This window comes from Pundamilia nyererei, unplaced genomic scaffold, assembly GCF_000239375.1.
Source record: "Pundamilia nyererei isolate P.nyererei 1_Seehausen unplaced genomic scaffold, PunNye1.0 scaffold00333, whole genome shotgun sequence".
In the NCBI taxonomy this organism is placed as follows: Eukaryota; Metazoa; Chordata; class Actinopteri; order Cichliformes; family Cichlidae; genus Pundamilia; species Pundamilia nyererei.
In genome coordinates this window covers 404,555-423,725 of record NW_005187734.1, presented here as the reverse complement: position 1 = coordinate 423,725, position 19,171 = coordinate 404,555, and the positions used below count along the sequence as shown (strand labels likewise).

At 38.8% G+C, this 19,171-nt stretch overlaps 1 protein-coding gene across 1 annotated transcript in view; it reads left to right on the top strand.

Moving 5' to 3' along the window:
* Positions 1-19,171, top strand: part of LOC102215427 (calcium-dependent secretion activator 1-like) — a 212,684-nt gene that overhangs the window by 85,909 nt on the left and 107,604 nt on the right. Inside the window, exons 9-11 of the mRNA XM_013915623.1 lie at positions 5,931-6,037; positions 6,497-6,505; positions 10,173-10,329. Of these exons, the coding sequence (XP_013771077.1) occupies positions 5,931-6,037; positions 6,497-6,505; positions 10,173-10,329 (273 nt within the window). The remainder of the gene's footprint in view (positions 1-5,930; positions 6,038-6,496; positions 6,506-10,172; positions 10,330-19,171) is intronic.

Genomic DNA, 19,171 nt, shown 5'->3' with positions numbered 1-19,171 from the left:
TAACAGGTAGCATTAGTAGCATGAACTAGCCACATAGCGAACAGGTCGATACACATTGCACTTCTACATCCACTAAATGTCTAATTGGCATAAAAGACTAAAACTGTCCTTTTCAGGCATGGCTCCACGTCTACTCACAGTTCTTTAGCGACGCACACAACTCACACCGTGTGTAGACATGCCCTGCAGAGTCAGTCTGCCAGGCGGCTCTTGCTATGTGCTAGCTCCAACTCTGATAACTGGAACATGTGCTCAATAGTGCAACTGTGCTCTCTTGCCACAAGGGGGCCCCCCCCACACAGCTGACAGCCTTTCCAACAGTGTCAGTACATTTCTCCTCCATTCCTCAGGCATCTTGTCACCCTACAAGATGTTTTAAACAATATGGTTAAGCAGTCCACTGCCCCTCTCCAAAATATCCATATATGTCATCCGTCAGCCACTTTTCCATCCTTCATCCTCTTCACAGCCACCTTCACTTCCTTCTTGCTAATCTTCTGCACTTCCTGATTCACTAGCTGTCCTCCATCTGTTCTCTGCTCTCATTTTCTACATTCATCGGCTCCTCAAAGTGCTCCTTCCATCTTTAACACACTCTTTTTACTCATTAGTATACATCCATGTCTGTCATTAACCACCCTGACCACCTGCACATCCTTTCCACCTCAATCTCTCTGCCTAATCAATTGATGATAGCCCTTTTTCCTTAGTGTTTGGCCTCACAAACAACTCATTATATACCCTTTTCTTTGACGCCCCCACCTTTTCATTGCTAACGTCCTCCTTTGAATACTTTACTGCACTTCTCTTTCCAGAGGATACACCCAACACCTTTTGGCAGTTTCCCTCACCGGTTCAGCTGTACCAGTCATCTGGTAACTCTTCCCTACTACCCAGAGCCTTTTTCAACTCCTTGAACTCTGCACAACGCTCTTCCTTCTTCAAATTCCACATTGTTGGTTCATCCTCACTTTCCCTTTAATACCTAGAATAGCATCCAATGTTTTTTCTCTATCCTGCAGTACGTGTTCATCAAAGCCATTTCCATCCTTTTGGCAAAATCCATTACCGTTTGTCTTTCTGCATTGCTCCCCTTAACACAATAGTTACCCAACAGATTCTCATCACCTCTGTTCCCTTCACCCAAATGTCGATTAAAATCTACTCCAATCACCAATCTTTTCCCCCTGAGAACATGCTCTACCACTTCATTCAACATACTCCAGAATTCCTCTCTCTCTTTTGACATCCAACTTGTGGGCTGACAGTATTCAACATTACCCCTTTGATTCCCAGCTTCAAACTCATGATCCTTTCTGACATTCTCTTCTCCTCCACAACACTCTCCACATACTCTTGCTTCAACATTACTCATACTCAATTTTGGTTCCTATAATAGAACAGTTTGAAACCATCTCCAGTGCTCCTGGCATTCCACCCAACCTCCAGCACACACAATATGTCTATTGTTGTTCTCTCCAATATATCAGCCAGCTCTTCCCTTTGCCAGTCATAGTCCCTAGATGTGAAGCGCCTATTATTACCTTCAAACTCCCACCTTTCCTTTTCTCTTGCTGATTCTAAACATGCAAACATGGCTTCCCCCTTCCTTTGTTCTTAGTCAACAGTAGCACAGTTTCCACTGGCACCCTTTTATCCAACAGCATTGTCATTCTTATCCCAGACCTCGACAGACCAGTATGGACCAGTATCCTGACGCAGTCCTACCCATTTATTTGGGCTGGACTGACGTTTATACTTTAGAAGTGAAAACTCAACACAAGTCATCTGAGTGCTTGTTGTTCAGCTGTCGCACATCATTTTCATTACAGTGAAAGTATGCGACCCAGAATATGTTAATAAAACTGGTGTTCTGCAGACTCAGCCATGTTAGTCTGCTGTTATACAAATGCTCTCTCATCAGCTTGCTGTGTTGTTCATCACTGAGCCACAACTCTACCAGCACGTGGTCTGAGTGGAGTCGGTGACATTTTCAAGTTAAAGCACTTTCTGTGTCATGTGTATGTTCTCAGCAGAATTACAGTACTGAGTGTACCATATCTTCTATTTCTATATGCTAAACATTTACGATTTCCTTGAAAACAATTTAATTAGTTAAAATAAATGACAATGTTTCTCACAAAGATGCCTTTGACAAAATGTTTTAAAATGAGCAGCACTCAAACATACGGAGCCCCGCAGGGGACATGGGAGAAAAAAGAATTAAAACGGACTTTTGCGAGATCTCGCAAAAGTCCGTTTTAATTTTTTTTTTACAAACAACCCGATGACTGTTTTAAAAGAAAGTTAAGGGAATAAACATGACATTTAATTATAATGATGTTATTAACCAACTTTAGATGGAATAATGCCAACCAGTGCAGAGGAGAGAGGTCTACAGAAGAAAAGACTGGAAGCTAACACTGGTCAAGATGCTGTGGATTTCTGGTTTTGATTTAATTAAGAGATGTTACTGAGGATGTGCAGCAGCAACAGCAGCGGACTGAGAGGACTAAAACCACTGACGATCAAAGATTGGTTAATGGCTTAGGATGAATAATCTCAACTGGTTGGAAGCAAGGAGGTCTGCAGGAGAAGAGAAAGGAAGTTAATGAAGTGAAGTTTAGGATTGCAAGATTTAAGCACACAAGTGTGTGCTGATGTGTTTCTGAAGTCTTCCTAGTTATTTTCCAGAGTAGATGACTTTTAGGGGCATTGGATTGGCAAGCAGCAATCCAGGGAGAGACAGAGGGATTTGATGGAGCGTGGGCAGAGAGGTGGGCTACTGGGACGGCCTTGTTATTGTTGTTGTAGCAGTTTTCTGTTTGGATTTAACCCCTTAACTCCATAATATTCGATAGATTCAGGGTTTTGGTTTTTTTTTTAGACTTCTATTACATCACCAGTATGATTTCTTTCCCTCCTGAAAAATCAAAATAAATTGCACAATACATTTATAAGCATTTTAAAAAAAAGGCAGATATAGCAAATACGATACAAATTAAAAGTCATACATGGAGATTTTTTTTTTAACAATAAACTCTCCATTTAGAAAAAGAAATTTCTTGCAATGATTTTGTATTTCAGGCTATAAGGGGTTAATGAGTTAAGCCAGCTGTGCTCTTCAGTCTCTTTAACAAAAAGCCAGCAAATATTTTGGGAAACAACACACAGGCATAAAGCAGGAGGCTGGGAAACAAGAATCAAATGTGCAGAAAGTAACAAAAGTATAGCTAATAAAGACCTATTTAATGTTGGTGGTAAAGAACAAGGTGGTAAACACATTGTTTCAGACTGGGTGCACAAGCTGATCTTTTAATGCAGCTTCGTTGATGAGACACTCCACAGCAGTAAGCCTGGGTTTTATTGGTTTCTCCATGTAGGAAGATGGGTTTGGTTATACACAATTGTAGGTTTGTTTAGCTCCATGAGGATAAAGGTTATCGAGGTTGTGGTGTGTGTTATATTTGAAAGACTATTTTATATCTTGAAACAGCCGTACTTTACACAAGACTGAAAAAAATAAACAGGGCTAAGAATAAAGTAAGAAGATGTCAATTAAAAACTTTGTTCTTAGAAGATAACGTACAATCATGTCGAAAAATGTTTTCCATATCAGGGCATCATTTAAAAAAGATCTTAAAAAGATCTTGTCCTTAATCTAACCGCAGGTATGAAACCATTTCACTATTTAAGAAGAATAAAGCCAAAATGAAGAATCAATCTGTGAAGAAGTGCACCTAATCCTTCAGCTTTTAGAACAACCTTTAGCAACAAATTCTTCTCTGTGTTAATTTAATAGTCCCTCACATTGCCTTGGTCCACTCATCTGTACAATATCACTTCAGTTCATTGAGGTTTTTGGGCATTTGTTAAAGCTCTCTTCAGTTCCCACCACAGCATTTCAAATAGGCTGAGGTCTGGACTTTTGACTGTGCCATCCCTTTATCTGTGTTCTTTTCTTTTTCAGCCATTCTGTTGGTGTGTTTGGGATCATTGGACTTTATTTACCAATATGTCTGTGGAACTGTTCTTACCCTGTGTAAAAACAATTGTGTATGCAAAGTTATTTCATTTATGAAGCATGTGACTATTTCTGTTTTTCATATGTTTGTAAATCATAATTATTCTGAACCAGTAGGTGTGCGCAATCTGCATGCAATCTGCGAGAAAGTCTGACTTAAGAAACGTAAACAATTTTGTACAAAGAGAAAGTCAGAAAGGAGCAGCTTTCCATAGTGTTTATATAGGAGTGACGACATAAGAACTAAGGCTTGGCTGAAACTGGCTCATGCATCAGACAATGGCTGTCCTGAACTTATAGAGCGTATGTCCAATTTATGCACAGATTTGTGCATAAATTGGACATACAAACATTACACTCAAAAATCTGATTTTTGGTACCTGAATTTTTTCTTACTGGAACAAATGACAATTTGAAACTATGAAACTTTGGCCGTGCGTGTACAAATGGCTGTCTATGGAAGTATACACAAGTCTTTAAAATTATTGAATAAATAAATTGCATAACTTGCATTGCAAAAAATAAAAATAAAAAATGAAATGATAAATGCAAAGATTTCAAAAACAACACCGGGAAAAAAACAATATAGTTGATGTGCTGTAATTAAATTGAATAATTTATTCACTGTAATATTCTTCAGTGCCACGTCATGGTGCCAATGCCTGCAGCTTCCTAATATTTATTCCTACAAAGCTATTATTCAACTTCATTTTTAGTGATATAGTGCCAAATCATAACAACAGTTCCCTCAAGACTCTTTATATTCTAAAGTAAAGACATTACAAAAATACAGTGAAAGCCCAACAATCTGATGACCCCATATGAGCAAGTACTTTGGTGACAGTGGGAAGGAAAAACTCCCTCTTAACAGGAAGTAGACAGGGTCATGGAGGGGTAGCCATCTACAACAACTGGATATTGTTAAGTGGAGATAGAACGAAAACACGCTGTGGAAAAGAGCCAGAGGTTAATAACAACTATTGATTAAATGATGTGTGGTGTATAAACACATGGTAAGTGGGGAAAAAGGTGAAGTAGGAAACAATCAATTATAGTGCAAGAGGCCTAGGCTCCTGGGGGACTCCCATGATGTGATGATTCAGGGTCACCTGATCTAGCCCTTGCAATGCGCTTTGTCAAAAAGGAACGTTTTAAGCCTAATCTTAAAAGTAGTACTGCTAGCCTAAAGGCCCTTGGTAAACAGCCCGTTAATATCAGAATCAGCATACTTTATTAATCCCTAGGGAACTTATGTGAGCTATTACAGTTGCTCCAGTACAGTAACATTAACAAAAATAGACCAACCTATTTAACAAGACAATATGTTAAGATATAAGGAATAGCACAACGTATACAAATCACCAAATAATAAATATCCAGGGTTGGCAGATATAATTAGAAATAAATATCACGGAAATTGACAGCAATATTACCAAGTAAGTAAGAGTGTGTGCAGAAAGGATGTAACTATTGCAGTGTTTACAGTGTAGTGGATGGAGGAATTGTACAGGGAGACGGCCACAGGCAGGAATGATTTCTGATCATATTTAAGATTGAAGCATTAATTAAGAGTAGGACGTCTTTGAGCAGTCTTATAGGAATGGGGCAGATGATATGGTTGGGAGAAAGTAAGTACTGAAGATAAGTCAGGAAGATCAATTGGACAAAAGTCCTTCCTATTGGGGACCCATTTCTCATATAAGTTATTAATCAAACTTCTACTTTCATTTATAGCTTTGATTAAGAATAAAGCTGATTTACTATCAGTAAATATGGAAAAGCTCTGTTATAGCACTGCCTAGTGTCATACACTTTGGGTTGCATGGATAGAGGCTTGTGAAATTAAGAACAGATTGTGATCACACCTAGAGGGTATCCACACTGATCTTTGACCTTTGTGCTTCAGAAAATGTGGGAAGGCTTGCCACCCCTGCCAAAAAACTGGAGGACACGATCCGTTTGGCTGAGCTGGTGATTGAGGTGCTTCAGCAGAATGAGGAACATCATGCTGAGGTCAGTGTGCTGGTACATATGCATATAGCCACACCATGTCCCTACTCCATTGTAGACGTTCTACATATTTGTCTCCAATGCAATGTTAAAATAAAAAGGTCTACAGAGCACCTCAACATTTGTTTTCAAAGATAAACTGAACACGTTTTTTTGTCTCGTTGCAGACTGAAGTTAGGTAGTTGTATAACTTTACTTGAATGATAAATACAAAGCTTCTCACTGCTACCTACCTGCGTTAAACTATCATACTCCATGTTATCTCCACAATAGGACACAAAGTACATATTCTAAAGTGCAAGTAGGTTTATAAAAGCAGGGGAAACGCTTTGCTCTGCTGTGTATGCTGTGCTGTTTAGCTACATTTTTGTCACTTTTCTGTAACTAAAACAAAGCTGACTTACTGCTTCTCTACTTTTTATTCCAATCACTTATTTGTTTTGCGGGGAATTGTTTGAACAGGGAAAAGAGGTATGTGATTGTCTTGGTGCCATATACCCCATTCCCTACCCTACCCTCAATATACCCGTAGAACCTGTGCATGCACTTATTGACACAGCTATTGTTGTTGAGGAATATTAATATTTCCTTTTTCAACAATGACACAAACCCATTTCAGCTTGTTGTCACTGCCATTCAAGTACTTGGAGAGGTGCTCGTTAGATTCGAAGCTTGCAACAGTTTTGCCTTCATTATTGAAGAGCAGACACAAGTACTTAGGCAGTGTGTTTATTTGTCCAAAGCATTAAGCTAGTATTTTTGGAGAAAGCAAGGGGAAAAACAGATTTTCCTATATTCTAACGATGTACTTTGCTTTCTAAGAGCCTACCACAAATCATCCCAGAATATAACAGCATGTTTATTGTGTTTAGTCATTGACATTTACTTATCCTACTCAGTAATTCATCCATCATGGAGATGTACATGTTCTTTTCAGTAAATCCACCAAGTAAGTTTGGTGAGGGTGTTTCTCATCCTTCCTTTTTTAAACAAATTTGCTTTGGACCTTTCAGCACACATAATGGAGGATATGAGCCATCTTTCACACTATGACCATGCCCCTTGCATTTCAGCAAAATTCCTTTCCCTGCTGCTCCAGTGAAACTTTAAACCAGTGTACACGACTCCAGCCCAAACGTGTTGAAATATTCTGTTACAGTTTATTTTCTCTTGAGTTTTTGATCCTGGTTTATCCATGTACAACCCTAATTCTTCAAAATTTAGGATACTGTGTCAAATGTAAATTTAAAATATAATACTCTAAATTGTGAGAATGTTGAATATACAGTAACATTAAAACATTTAGAGGCTTAAGGCCAAAAATCAGTATTGGCTAACAATGGCCTTCAGGTCTCAGGCAGCACTTTCAGAAATAAAGTGATTCAGGAAGTCTCTGGGCCTGAGCTCATTTAAAATGGACTAAAGCAAACTGGAAAACTATTCTGTGGTCAGACGCATCAAATGTGGGCACCTCAACCTCTTGGAAAAAATAGCACACGGACCAAATGGCTTATTATATGTGAGGAGTTCAAAAGTCTGCATCTCTGATGGTATGGGAGTAGATTATTGCCCATGGCAACAGCCGCTTGGACATCAATGCTGAAGGTATATCCACAGTGTATAGCGGTCACTCAAAAACTGATTCTTTACCCTCAATAAACACCAAGCAAAGTGAATTGATTTAAATAATGAATCATTAAGAAAAGTGTACTTGGTTTAAACTGAATATATACCAGTCAAGTACATTTAATTTGGCCAGATTATAATAAATGTAACATTTCACATTGTACTTTTTACTATTATATGAAAAATGTACATATAATTAAATCAGTTAAAGTCAGGAACTTTTTGCTTGTTTGTTAGTTTATATGTTTTCGCTGCCATATGCTCCCTAGCATCTTATCAGACAAGAATGGCGTAACATTCCCCTCCCAAAAGTCCCGAAATCTGTCTCTTGAGGTCCCAGATGTTTACTGACTGTTGTTAAAAGGAGATGGGAAGCTAAAGTGATAAATACGCCTGTCTCCCAGCTTTTTTGAGACATGTTGATTTGATATGTTTTCCATGTTATTTTGTGGATAAAATATAAGTTTATGACATTGAAGATTGTTGCATTCTGTTTTTACTAATATATGTTACACAGCACCCTTGCTTTGGAATTAGGGTTGGTTTTCCTCTCATGTAATCACCAGCTATAACTTGACTTAGACTTTGCACTCTAATCCTAATAACTGGAATTAAGTTATAAAAATCATTGTAAAACTGCAACAGTTTTTTTTTTTACTATTTTGTGAAAAAAGTTGAAATGATATAATAGATGAAATAGTTGAAATAGTTGAAATGTGGAGATTGCAGTTGTTTCAAACAAACTGCCACAGCTGTTATATACCCTCCACAAAATGCCTTGGGTAGATGCTTACATTCTTCTTCAGAATCTGTTTTAGTTACAAGGAAATTATTTCTCTATTAGCACATAAACACTGTGCTAACATGTGGTTATAAGTAAAAGGCCGCAGCAGATGGCCCCGCCCCTCCCTGAGCCTGGTTCTGCTGGAGGTTTCTTCCTGTTAAAAGGGAGTTTTTCCTTCCCACTGTCACCAAAGTGCTGCTCATAGGGGGTCATATGATTGTTGAGTTTTTCTCTGTATGTATTATTGTACGATCTACTGTACAATGTGTTATTGTGATTTGGCGCTATGTAAATAAAATTGAATTGAATTGAAAGGATGGTGCACAATGCTGCATCTGGACAGAAGGAAAAAAACATGCAAATGTGAAAGAGTGGATTTGTTCAAAAAGAAATTTCTAGCAGTGGACGGATGGGAGGATATCGATGATTACAACCTTGTGTAGTGAAGAGTATCTATGTTGTATCACAAGATACAAAGGCTCATCAGTTTGTTTCACTAGCTCATCTACACAAGGCATTTTGGAGCAGCCAAGGCAGTTTGTTTGAAACAAGACTGTAGACCTGCACGAGGCATCAGCAGAAGCTTGGTGAGAAAGTGACAACTTTTGGTACAATTATCTGGAAATGACAAAAATATGAAATGATCAGCTTCATGCAAGATCTTGCCTCATTAGTTGAGGATGATCATGAGAAAGGTGGGGGCCCACCAGGTTCGTTTTTAAGTTTGAGGGGCCAATGGATGGGGGCATGAAACGTCTTGGAGGACCTCCTGTAGGACATTTGTGGAGGGATCTTAAGCTTTGAGTTCCCATGCAGCAGCCCAGAAACCTAAAGGATTTAGAGAGTTTCTTCAAAGAGGAGTGGGTCAAAATCCCCTCTTGGTGACCAACTACAGTAAATGTCCTACCACTGTGCTTGCCAAGTTTCTCCACCAATTACTATGTTATGTTTTGTTGGGAATCAAACACTTACTTGGCTCAATGAGATGCAAATGATTTTTTTATTTCGTAGTATTTCTGGTTGGTAATCTGTCTCTCCTCATTAAAATGAAACAAACAAAATTAGAGACTGTGCATTTCTTTATAAGTGAGTAAGCTTGCAAAATTTGCAGGGGAATGTTTTTTATTGTAATAACAAGACTGATGATTACAAAAACAATGACTGGCACTAACTGAATGTGATTCATCCGCTGCTAACTGCTCCCAGTATACCACCCTCCCACACCACTTCCAGTACTAGAGGGTACATTCAAATGACAGTGTTAAAAGCTTGGTGTGAATAGACAAACAGTTTGGATCCTCAGGGTCCCTCCTCCCTCCTCCTCCAGCTCCTTTCTTCTGATTGACTTGCTGAAGAAGCTGCGGGTGAGTGTTTAAGTACATCCCTGCCAAGTCTGTCAAGGAGCTGCTGCTGTTTCTTCTGTGGGACAACAGAAAGCATGTGATTTTTTTTCCATCTTGGTGTTTCTGTTCCGAGTGGTGAAGAATCCCTCCCCAGAGATTGTGCAGTAAAGTCATTGAGGCAACAACTTGATTTCATATGATGAAAAGTGTGTGAGAGCCTTTGAATCTCATTTCCTGTAGAGGCTAAAGATGAAATAAATCTCCAAATTCTCAAAGATGTGTCCAGTGGGGACGCTCATACTGCGTTAACTGTCTTCTTACACTCTCAGCTCCATACTTACCTCTGACTTTTTTCCCCGCTCTCTTCCCCTCTTTCCATCTGAAGGCCTTTGCATGGTGGTCAGATCTGATGGTGGAACATGCTGAGACCTTCATGTGTCTCTATTCGACCGAGATGGATGCAGCTCTTGAAGTTCAGCCACCTGACAGCTGGGACAGTTTCCCTCTCTTCCAGCTGCTCAATGACTTTCTGAGGATGGACTGTGAGTGTATGGCTATTCAAAAAAGTATATTCAGATGTCAGTATGGACCCTGGAGTAGTGGTCTTTGACTGATGAAGTGATTTTGCTAGGGCTGGAGGTCTGAAGGGTGTAATCTAAGGGAACATCCTTAATTACACACATTAAATACACACATGGATTAGACCTTCTGAGCATTATGCTCTGTTTAAGCAATGATGAAGATAAGTTTTTAATTGCTGAAGATTTTTTCAGTTTGTAGTACAAATAGTCTATTTAGTAGACTGCACATACCTTATTTGTGACAGCGTATTTAAGAGTTTTTAAAATATTTCTGTATTTATCCAGGAAAAACTGAATGTAAATTTTGGTTGGGCAGTATTTAATGAGAGTTTTTTACTGCCTCTAAAGAAAAAATTTTTTAAATAAAAAATTCAACCTGAAACTTTAAAACTAATTCTGATTTTAGTTCCTCTGTGATAGTCTAAATTCTGTACTCAATTTATCCCTATTCAGAAAAAAACACTACATTTAAGAATTAACAACAATATAGTCCAGACTAAAAATCCACCACAATCAAATTGACGACTATGTGCAGTACCATGCTCCCTCCATCCTATGATGATTTCATTCATATTACTACCACTACTACTTTACTGTACATTTGCCTTATTTTTAAGGTTGACCAACTTAAATAACTTCATATTGTTGGCATGTTTAATTGACAGTAGTGCATCACGTTGAATATAATCATCATATGTTGCAATTTGTTCTTGCCATCCCTGGTTATAGGTAAAGATGAGGGCATTATTAAATAGGAATTACACTGCATATTTCAAATGTACTTAATAATCAGTTAAATCAAGGACAGTACCATTGTACATGTACATGTATATTACGTGAGTAAATGCTCTTACATTCAACTGCTGCATCTTTGTAGGTAAACCTCATTTGGCACTAACATCACTGACAAATCACTGACAAACAGCAAAAAAAGCATCTCCACACTACTGAGCCCAAACGTTTTTTAACATGTACGCATATTTACAGCAGTTTTGTGTGTGTGTGTGTGTGTGTGTGTGTGTGTGTGTGTGTGTGTGTGTGTGTGTGTGTGTGTGTGTGTGTTGCCGACGGTTGCTGCAGGCCACTCATCTCTCTAATGAACTGCATACACTTGCTTGCAGGAACACTGTCCATGCAAAAGATACACATACACTTCACGAAGCAGACTCAATCTGCTAATTGTCCCTTGGGAAAGATTCCCCTTTTCATTGTGTCAGTTGGGAGTCAAGGAGAAGATAGAATGTTGTCCACTTATTCAGCTTAACTGACCTGAGCACAAAAAAATTATCATGCTCTTTTGTTAGTGTCATGAAATTGGCCTCCTTCTCATTTGCTACATCGTGTCATTGTGTGCGAATTCCAATTATAGTGCATAGCAATGAACATAGCTACGCTGGGAAACACTAAAAGAAAGCTTGCTTGCAATAATACACTGACTAAAAAAAAATTATGCATTCTCTATGTGCATTCATAGCTGGTCAAACAAATTATGAACTAAATTATGATTATTAAAAAAACATTATAAATTTGAACCCCTTTGTAACACAAAAGGTCATAGTCCATCCAACGGGGTTTGTTTTTTGTTTTGGAAAATTTGAAGCGAGAAGGCCCGATGGCAGACCTAGGACACGCTGTAGAGATTACATCTCTTGGCTGGCCTGGGGAGGTGTTTCCCAGGTTAGCTGAGGGAGGTGGCTAGGATGAGGGAGGTCTGGTTTCTCTGCTTGGGCTGTTTCCCTGCTACTCGGCCCCAGATAAAGTGATAAGAAAATGGATGAATGTGAAGGTTCTCATTCATCCAGGTCATGGCAATCTACGCAGCTTAGAAAGAAATGGGTTCAGAGTGGAAGCAATTTCTCTAAGTGATGTCTGTTTTTAGAGTTAACTAAGCAAGCACTGCTTGCCCTGTTGGTCCTGATAGAACGCTACTGGTTAGAAGATGTTATATACTAGGTTGCATTGACTAAATTGGACTTCCATAAAAAAGGTCCCCTTCTGAGTTCCTCAGAATAATTAAACATGGTTTGATGATGGTCCAAAAAGAAAGGGTGGTTCACTGCTGGGTACAGAAGATGGTTGTTATGGGTGTCAAGGGCAAAATGCTGTTAAGACAATGTGGCCTGATGCTTTGTAATATACCATGCCAGAAGGCCTGCTTCCAACACAGCATAACAAACGCACGTTAGAAAAGTATATGATTATAGTGACATGTTTTTGCAGAAGGTCATCTGTTCTTTTGCCCCACAGCGGTGCACTTATGGAGCAGTAAAAAACTACATTAGTCAGGTGCCAAAGTCAGGCTGCCATTCAAGAAGTTAATGAGGTCTAAAGTCGTCGTAGCTAGACCATGGCAAGCCCTGCGAACACACTCCTGGACACAACACATCCAAATGGACAGCAGCCGCTCAAGTGGCTAATTGGGAGAGGGGCAATCAGGGAACACAACAAACATTGCACCTACTGTGTATCATCGACCTTGACTCCAATGCCAATGCACACAAACACAAACACACATTCTCAGAGGGGGAGAGAAAAAAGAAAGAGAGAGAGGGAGAGAAAAAGCAGGCACACTGCATGGAGCCGTGAGGCATCACATTAGCACACACTGGCCTCCATTTTATCTCCTGTGGTCTTTGTCAGTGTTGCCTTTTTACCAGTTGGGAGCCAGCAGAGCGGGGGAAATGTGGCTTGGATTCCAATGTCTTGTTTAGAAAGATTGAAAATGCTGTGTCATTCCCATTATTGAAGTGCACAAACAACAACCTCCTTTGTCACTATTCATTATCAGGGATTATGATTGCTTTCTGTGCCCTTTGCATCTATCCTGCGAACAAAGAAAAACAGTAATGCAATAGTGACAATGGGAGCTTTTACAATCCCTTTGAGGAAGTCTGCAGTGATTAAACCACAGGTACACACTCAGCCACTTTGTAGTTACATCTGTGCTCATTAACACAACTATCTAATCAGCTAATCACATGAAAGCAACTCATTGCATTTAGGCATACAGACCTGCTAGAGAGACCTGATGAAAACACCTGCTGAGTATCAGAATGGAGAAGAAAGGAGATTTAAATTTAAAGAAGGGAGATTTATGGTTTATTTCAAAGAGCTGCTAAAAGCGTTCAGAGTCTGCTGACAACAAGGAAGGTTGTTTCAAAGTTTAGGAGCCACAATCTAAAACGTAATACAAAGGTAGGGACACAGCGGTGTAAAGCACACCACCACTGGATTCTAAAGCAGTGGAGATGTGTTCTCAGAAGTGATGAATCATGCCTCACCATCTGGCAACCCGAAGGATGAGTCTGGAGTTGGTAGCTGAAGCTGAGCAGAACAGTACTGTCTGACTGCAAGCTGACAAAGTTACAGTTTAGTGGAGGCTGGATTATAGTGTGGGATCGTAGGGGAGGGCTTCTTGGCCAATATCATTGTGCAGTTCTGTAAGAATGGTCAAATATTCCCATAAACATACTCCAAAGCCTTCCGGAAAGCCTTCCCAGAAGAGTTTAAGCTGTTATAGCTACAGAGAGTGGGCACATTAAATCCTATGGATTAAGACTGGGCTGACAGTATCAACTTCATATGCATGTGAAGACCAATTAGTAAATACTTTTGGCAATAGCGTGTAGAATAAGAAAGAAGAACTGGACCAATGACTAAGCTCTGTGGCATCTCACATATTTGAAGTTATGACAGCGACATCTAGGTAATATTACATTCTGAGGTGTTTGTCAGATATGCATGATGGGATCGGTTGCAGAAATATTAATCCAGTTTTGTAATCTTTCAAGATGAATGGCGTGATCACCAGTAATGAGAATAAATAGAGCAGAATTAAAATATTCGCCTTTCTCTAAGTGTGTAAAAATATAATATTAAAATATTAATATGGAAAAATGATAAAAAATATAGTTTTTGCAGACCGGATTGGAACAAAGATAGTGTTACCCTCAACCAGTCCAAGTAGCTGATAGGCAGCAACTTTCTTGAGGATTTTAGAAATAGATGGAAGTTTCAAAATGGGTCTGTAATTGTCCAAACCAGTGCGGATTTTTTAAGCAGATGAAATGCTGGCTGTATTAATATTTATTAAAACAGTTCAAGCCTAATTAGCACCATGGATCACTACTCTATAGAGATTGGGCTCTTTTAAAAGATTTGGCTCTTTTGTCTAGGCCAGTGTTTCCCAACCTTTTGGAGCCACGGCACAGATTTCACATTAGAAAAATCACACAGCACACCACCAAACAAAAATGTCACATATCGATCATTTTTCCCAGCACACCAGGCATAGCAGAATTGGCTCAGTTTGTCCCTAGTTTCGCTTTCTTCTGACCTCTACTCATGCTAGGGCCTTCATCTGGGTCGGGGTTTTCTCCAGGGACCAGGTCAGATGGATTAGTTTGTCTTTTCAAATACTTAATGAAGCGCTTAATAGCAATAGATGTCTCACTCACAGCATGACTATTATGTAATTTCTTCTTCGTCTTCTTCTGTTTTACTTGCAGTTGGCAACCCATTTAACTAGCGCGGGTACTTGTACTGCCCTCTAGTGGAAGAGAATGTAATTGTTCTGCCTGTTACTCACGCCAATCGCGTAGAGTACTAATGAGGTGAAACCAGATAATCTTCCACGGCACACATGATCATTTCTCACGGCACACCTATGTGCTGCAGCACAGTAGTTGGGAAACACTGGTCTAGGCATCCTTAGAAGAGCTGGCTTTTCTGTTTTAGCCTAACCATTCAATTATGAATGGTTTGTGTGTTTAGATGATTTTTTTTAAATCCAGTGTTGTCATAAAGCCTTATTTTTATGCATTTACTGCTACTGGGGACAACATACATTGGCTTTAAGGCCTGGACAACATTTTGCAAACTTGGCATTCTACAATAAATGCTCTCTGAAAAAAATTTGTAGTATATGTCCCATTCCTCATTTTACAAATTCTGCACTTAGCTTTGAAGTCTCCAATATCACTGACATGCAGCCAGATGGAGCTCCTTTTCTGTTTTTGCATGTTCACTTTTTCCCAATGCACTGGCACCTGGCCTGTACAACTGCACTTGCTGTCTTCGGAACATCCTATGCACATAGTCCTGCTTTAGTTTGTGTCAACCCCAAGCCCACATTTTTTTTCCTGTGAAGAAACTGACAGATGTTAAGATTCCTTATATTGTTTCTGTGGGAAACGTAGTTGGAGTAACCTGTTGTGATGTAAAGTAGTTGGGTGTGCTTGGAAAAAGAGATGCTTAAACTTGATAATACTGGGACTTTAACGACACCTTAATTTTGTGTAAAATTGTGCTGATTGCATCTTATAATCATCTTGTTACAGTGTTTTATACATACAGTGTGTTATTAACACTCAAAGAGACTGATAATCAGAATACTTTATTAATCCCTAAGGAAACTACGTGGGTTACAGTTTCTCAAAGACAGTAACATTAACAGACTAAACTAATTAAATAATACAATATGTTACACAGTTTACAAATTAAAGAAATAGCACAAATATATACAAATCACTCAATTATAAATATCAAGAATGATAGATAATAATGGAGAGACGTGCAGGAACTCTTTAAGATATTTGGGAAGAATAATGTCGTTGGAGCAGTAAGAACTATGCACGAGAAACTATATTCATAAACTCAGTCAACAGAACAAAACGAAAGCCCTAACAATAACAGACATGGCTGAAACACCATGGCATCTTTTATTCAGTTTAGTTCCATTTTACTTATATATTTATTTATATAGCGCCAAATCACAAAAACAGTTTGCTTTATACTTTGCAAAGTAACGTAAATACACCAAATAATACAAAGAAACCCTCAACAATCAGGTTTAGGGAGGGGCAGCCATCCACCCACGGCCAGTTGGGGCTGAGGGGAAGAAGAAAGACACGTTGTAGAAGAGAGAGAGTAATATTAATGATAGCACTTTCTATTACAGCTCGGTTATGAATTGGTAATAGTAGGGTAACAAGGTAGAAACAAGAAAGTAATGTGCTTAATTAAGAAATTATTATACAGAAGGTACCACAGGTAATTGAGTGGTAATAAGTAGGAAACAGAAATGCAAAATGCAAAACTGCCCATCTCTATTTAATAACATATTAATAACCTTTTAAATACAAACTTAGAAACTGTCGCAGGTGTTTTTCAATTCAATTCAATTTTATTTATATAGCGCCAAATCACAACAAAAGTCGCCTCAAGGCGCTTCATAGATACAGAGAAAAACCCAACAATCATATGACCCCCTATGAGCAGCACTTTGGCGACAGTGGGAAGGAAAAACTCCCTTTTAACAGGAAGAAACCTCCGGCAGAACCAGGCTCAGGGAGGGGCGGGGCCATCTGCTGTGATTGGTTGGGGTGAGAGAAGGAAGACAGGATAAAAGACATGCTGTGGAAGAGAGACAGAGGTTAATAACAGATATGATTCAATGCAGAGAGGTCTGTTAACACATAGTGAGTGAGAAAGGTGACTGGAAAGGAAAAACTCAATGCATCATGGGAATCCCCGGCAGCCTACGTCTATTGCAGCATAACTAAGGGAGGATCCAGGGTCACCTGATCCAGCCCTAACTACATGTATATGCTTTAGCAAAAAGGAAAGTTTGAAGCCTAATCTTAAAAGTAGAGATAGTGTCTGTCTCCCGCAGGGTTTTGTGTTCTAAGCAGGAATTTAATACCATGGTACGGATAACTGAGTCTGGAATGAACAATAAACACAAAATGCTAATAATTAAGGTTTGAAGAATAATACTTATGAACACCTTAGATTTTCATAGGCCTTCATCACTGGTTGACCTCAAACCATCCAAAAATCCAGTCTCTCCTGCAGGAAGATATTCAAAAAATTTGAAATATATTTGTGTTAAAGCAAGCATGATATCACTGGCAGGTCACTGAGCAACAATTTCACAGATGCAAACTGTCCTATTTAAAAAATAATAATACAATAAAAAATAAAATGAACATTACAATTTGTGAATTAATTATTATTACATTCTTGTTTCTCCCTTGTTAACCTATTATAACCACTTTATTACCAAGCTGTGGTTACACATTATTGCCACCAGTTTTTGGGCCCTTATTACACTGAAATTGATATAATTGGATAATATCACTCAACTGCAACCAGTATTGCTGGCACAATATTACTCGGATATTAAGTGTGATTACTTTGGTAAGTAGTAGTAATTTAGAAATTATTACACATTATTATGTTCTTGTTTCTGTCTTGTTACCCTTCCTTACCTGTAATAGAAAGTGTGACCATAATAACTAATAATTGAATGCAGATTGGTGATAAGCGTAAGTGAAAAAAATGTGAGTGAAGAAGAAACACTCAGTGCATCATGGGAAACATCTAGTGGCCTGGGCCTATTGCATCATAACTAAGTAATGAAAATTTTAAGGTTAATCTTAAGAATAAAATTTGTAATTATTTTTAAATGTTTAAATATAAAAATAGTATGTGTTTCCCAAATCCAAACTGGGTGTCAGAAGAGAGGCTTGAAAGCTAAAGACATTGCCTTCAGTTCGACTTGTAAATATTGTAGGAACCACAAGTAAAGCAGTCTGAAAGCGAAGTGCTTATTGGGGTGATACAGTACTATGAGGTCATTAAGAGGACACAGGGCCTGATTATTCTAGACCTCATATGTGAGGAGTAGGATTTTCCTTTAGATCTGGGATATAACATGGAGCCAATAAGCCAATATAGGAGAAATCTGCTCTCTCTTTCTAGTCTACTCTTTCTAGTCCCTCTAAGTTACTGAAGCAAAAATTAATGGTAGGACTTCTTTGAGCAGTCTTGTAGGAATGAGGTCTAAAAGACACGTATCTGCTTTAAATGTGCATTTGAGAGTTACTGTATACCACGTAGTAAAGTATCTCTGATCTGAAGCTAAAGGATAAAAGTGCAGGAATTATATCCTAAAATTTAACTAAAGTACTTTCACAAAGAAATATACTGCAAAGAAATGTATTCCCCACTGCATTATAATCCATTATTGTAATTTTAAATGTTATTAAGAATTATCAGACAAAAGTAGGTTTTCAGGAAACACTGTTAAGTTTCTATGCCATATGTCAGAACAAGATCCAGAATGTGATTAAAGTGGTGGGTGGGTTCTTTTACATTTTGAGCGAAGTGTCAACATGAGTCAGCAGTAGTAGACATGGAGTTTTATTTTTACATCGTATGTCTTATAGCTTTTCTGCACTCGATTTTTTCAGCCATGTCGTTTCCAGAGATGGGCAGTAACGCGTTACTTGTAATGCGTTACTGTAATCGGATTACTTTTTTCAACTAACGAGTAGAGTAAGGGATTACTATTGCAAAAACGGTAATTAGATTACCGTTACTTTCCCGCAGGAACGCTGCGTTACTGCGTTACTAAAACTGTGATTTTTTTTTGCGAGAATGTCTCATGACTAGGGATGGGTACCGGTGTCTGGTGCCATGATGGCACCGGTTCTGACATAAACGGTAGTAACCAGACCGAAAAGCAGCGCACATTTCGGTGCTTTATTTCAGTGCTTTTTTTTTCCTGAGCTGTGATACACTTCTAGCCAATAATTTTACGTTTCCGAGGATAGTAGGCGGGTCCAGGTACGTTAGAGCAGAGCTACAGATTAAAAATGCCCAAGGCGAAGCGGTCAAAAGTCTGGCTGTACTTCACAGCAAAATATGCAAACTCAGCAGCCTGCAACAAGTGCTTTAAGCTGATACTGTGATACTGTCAAAGGAGGTAACACCTCAAATCCGATGAAACACCTGGCGA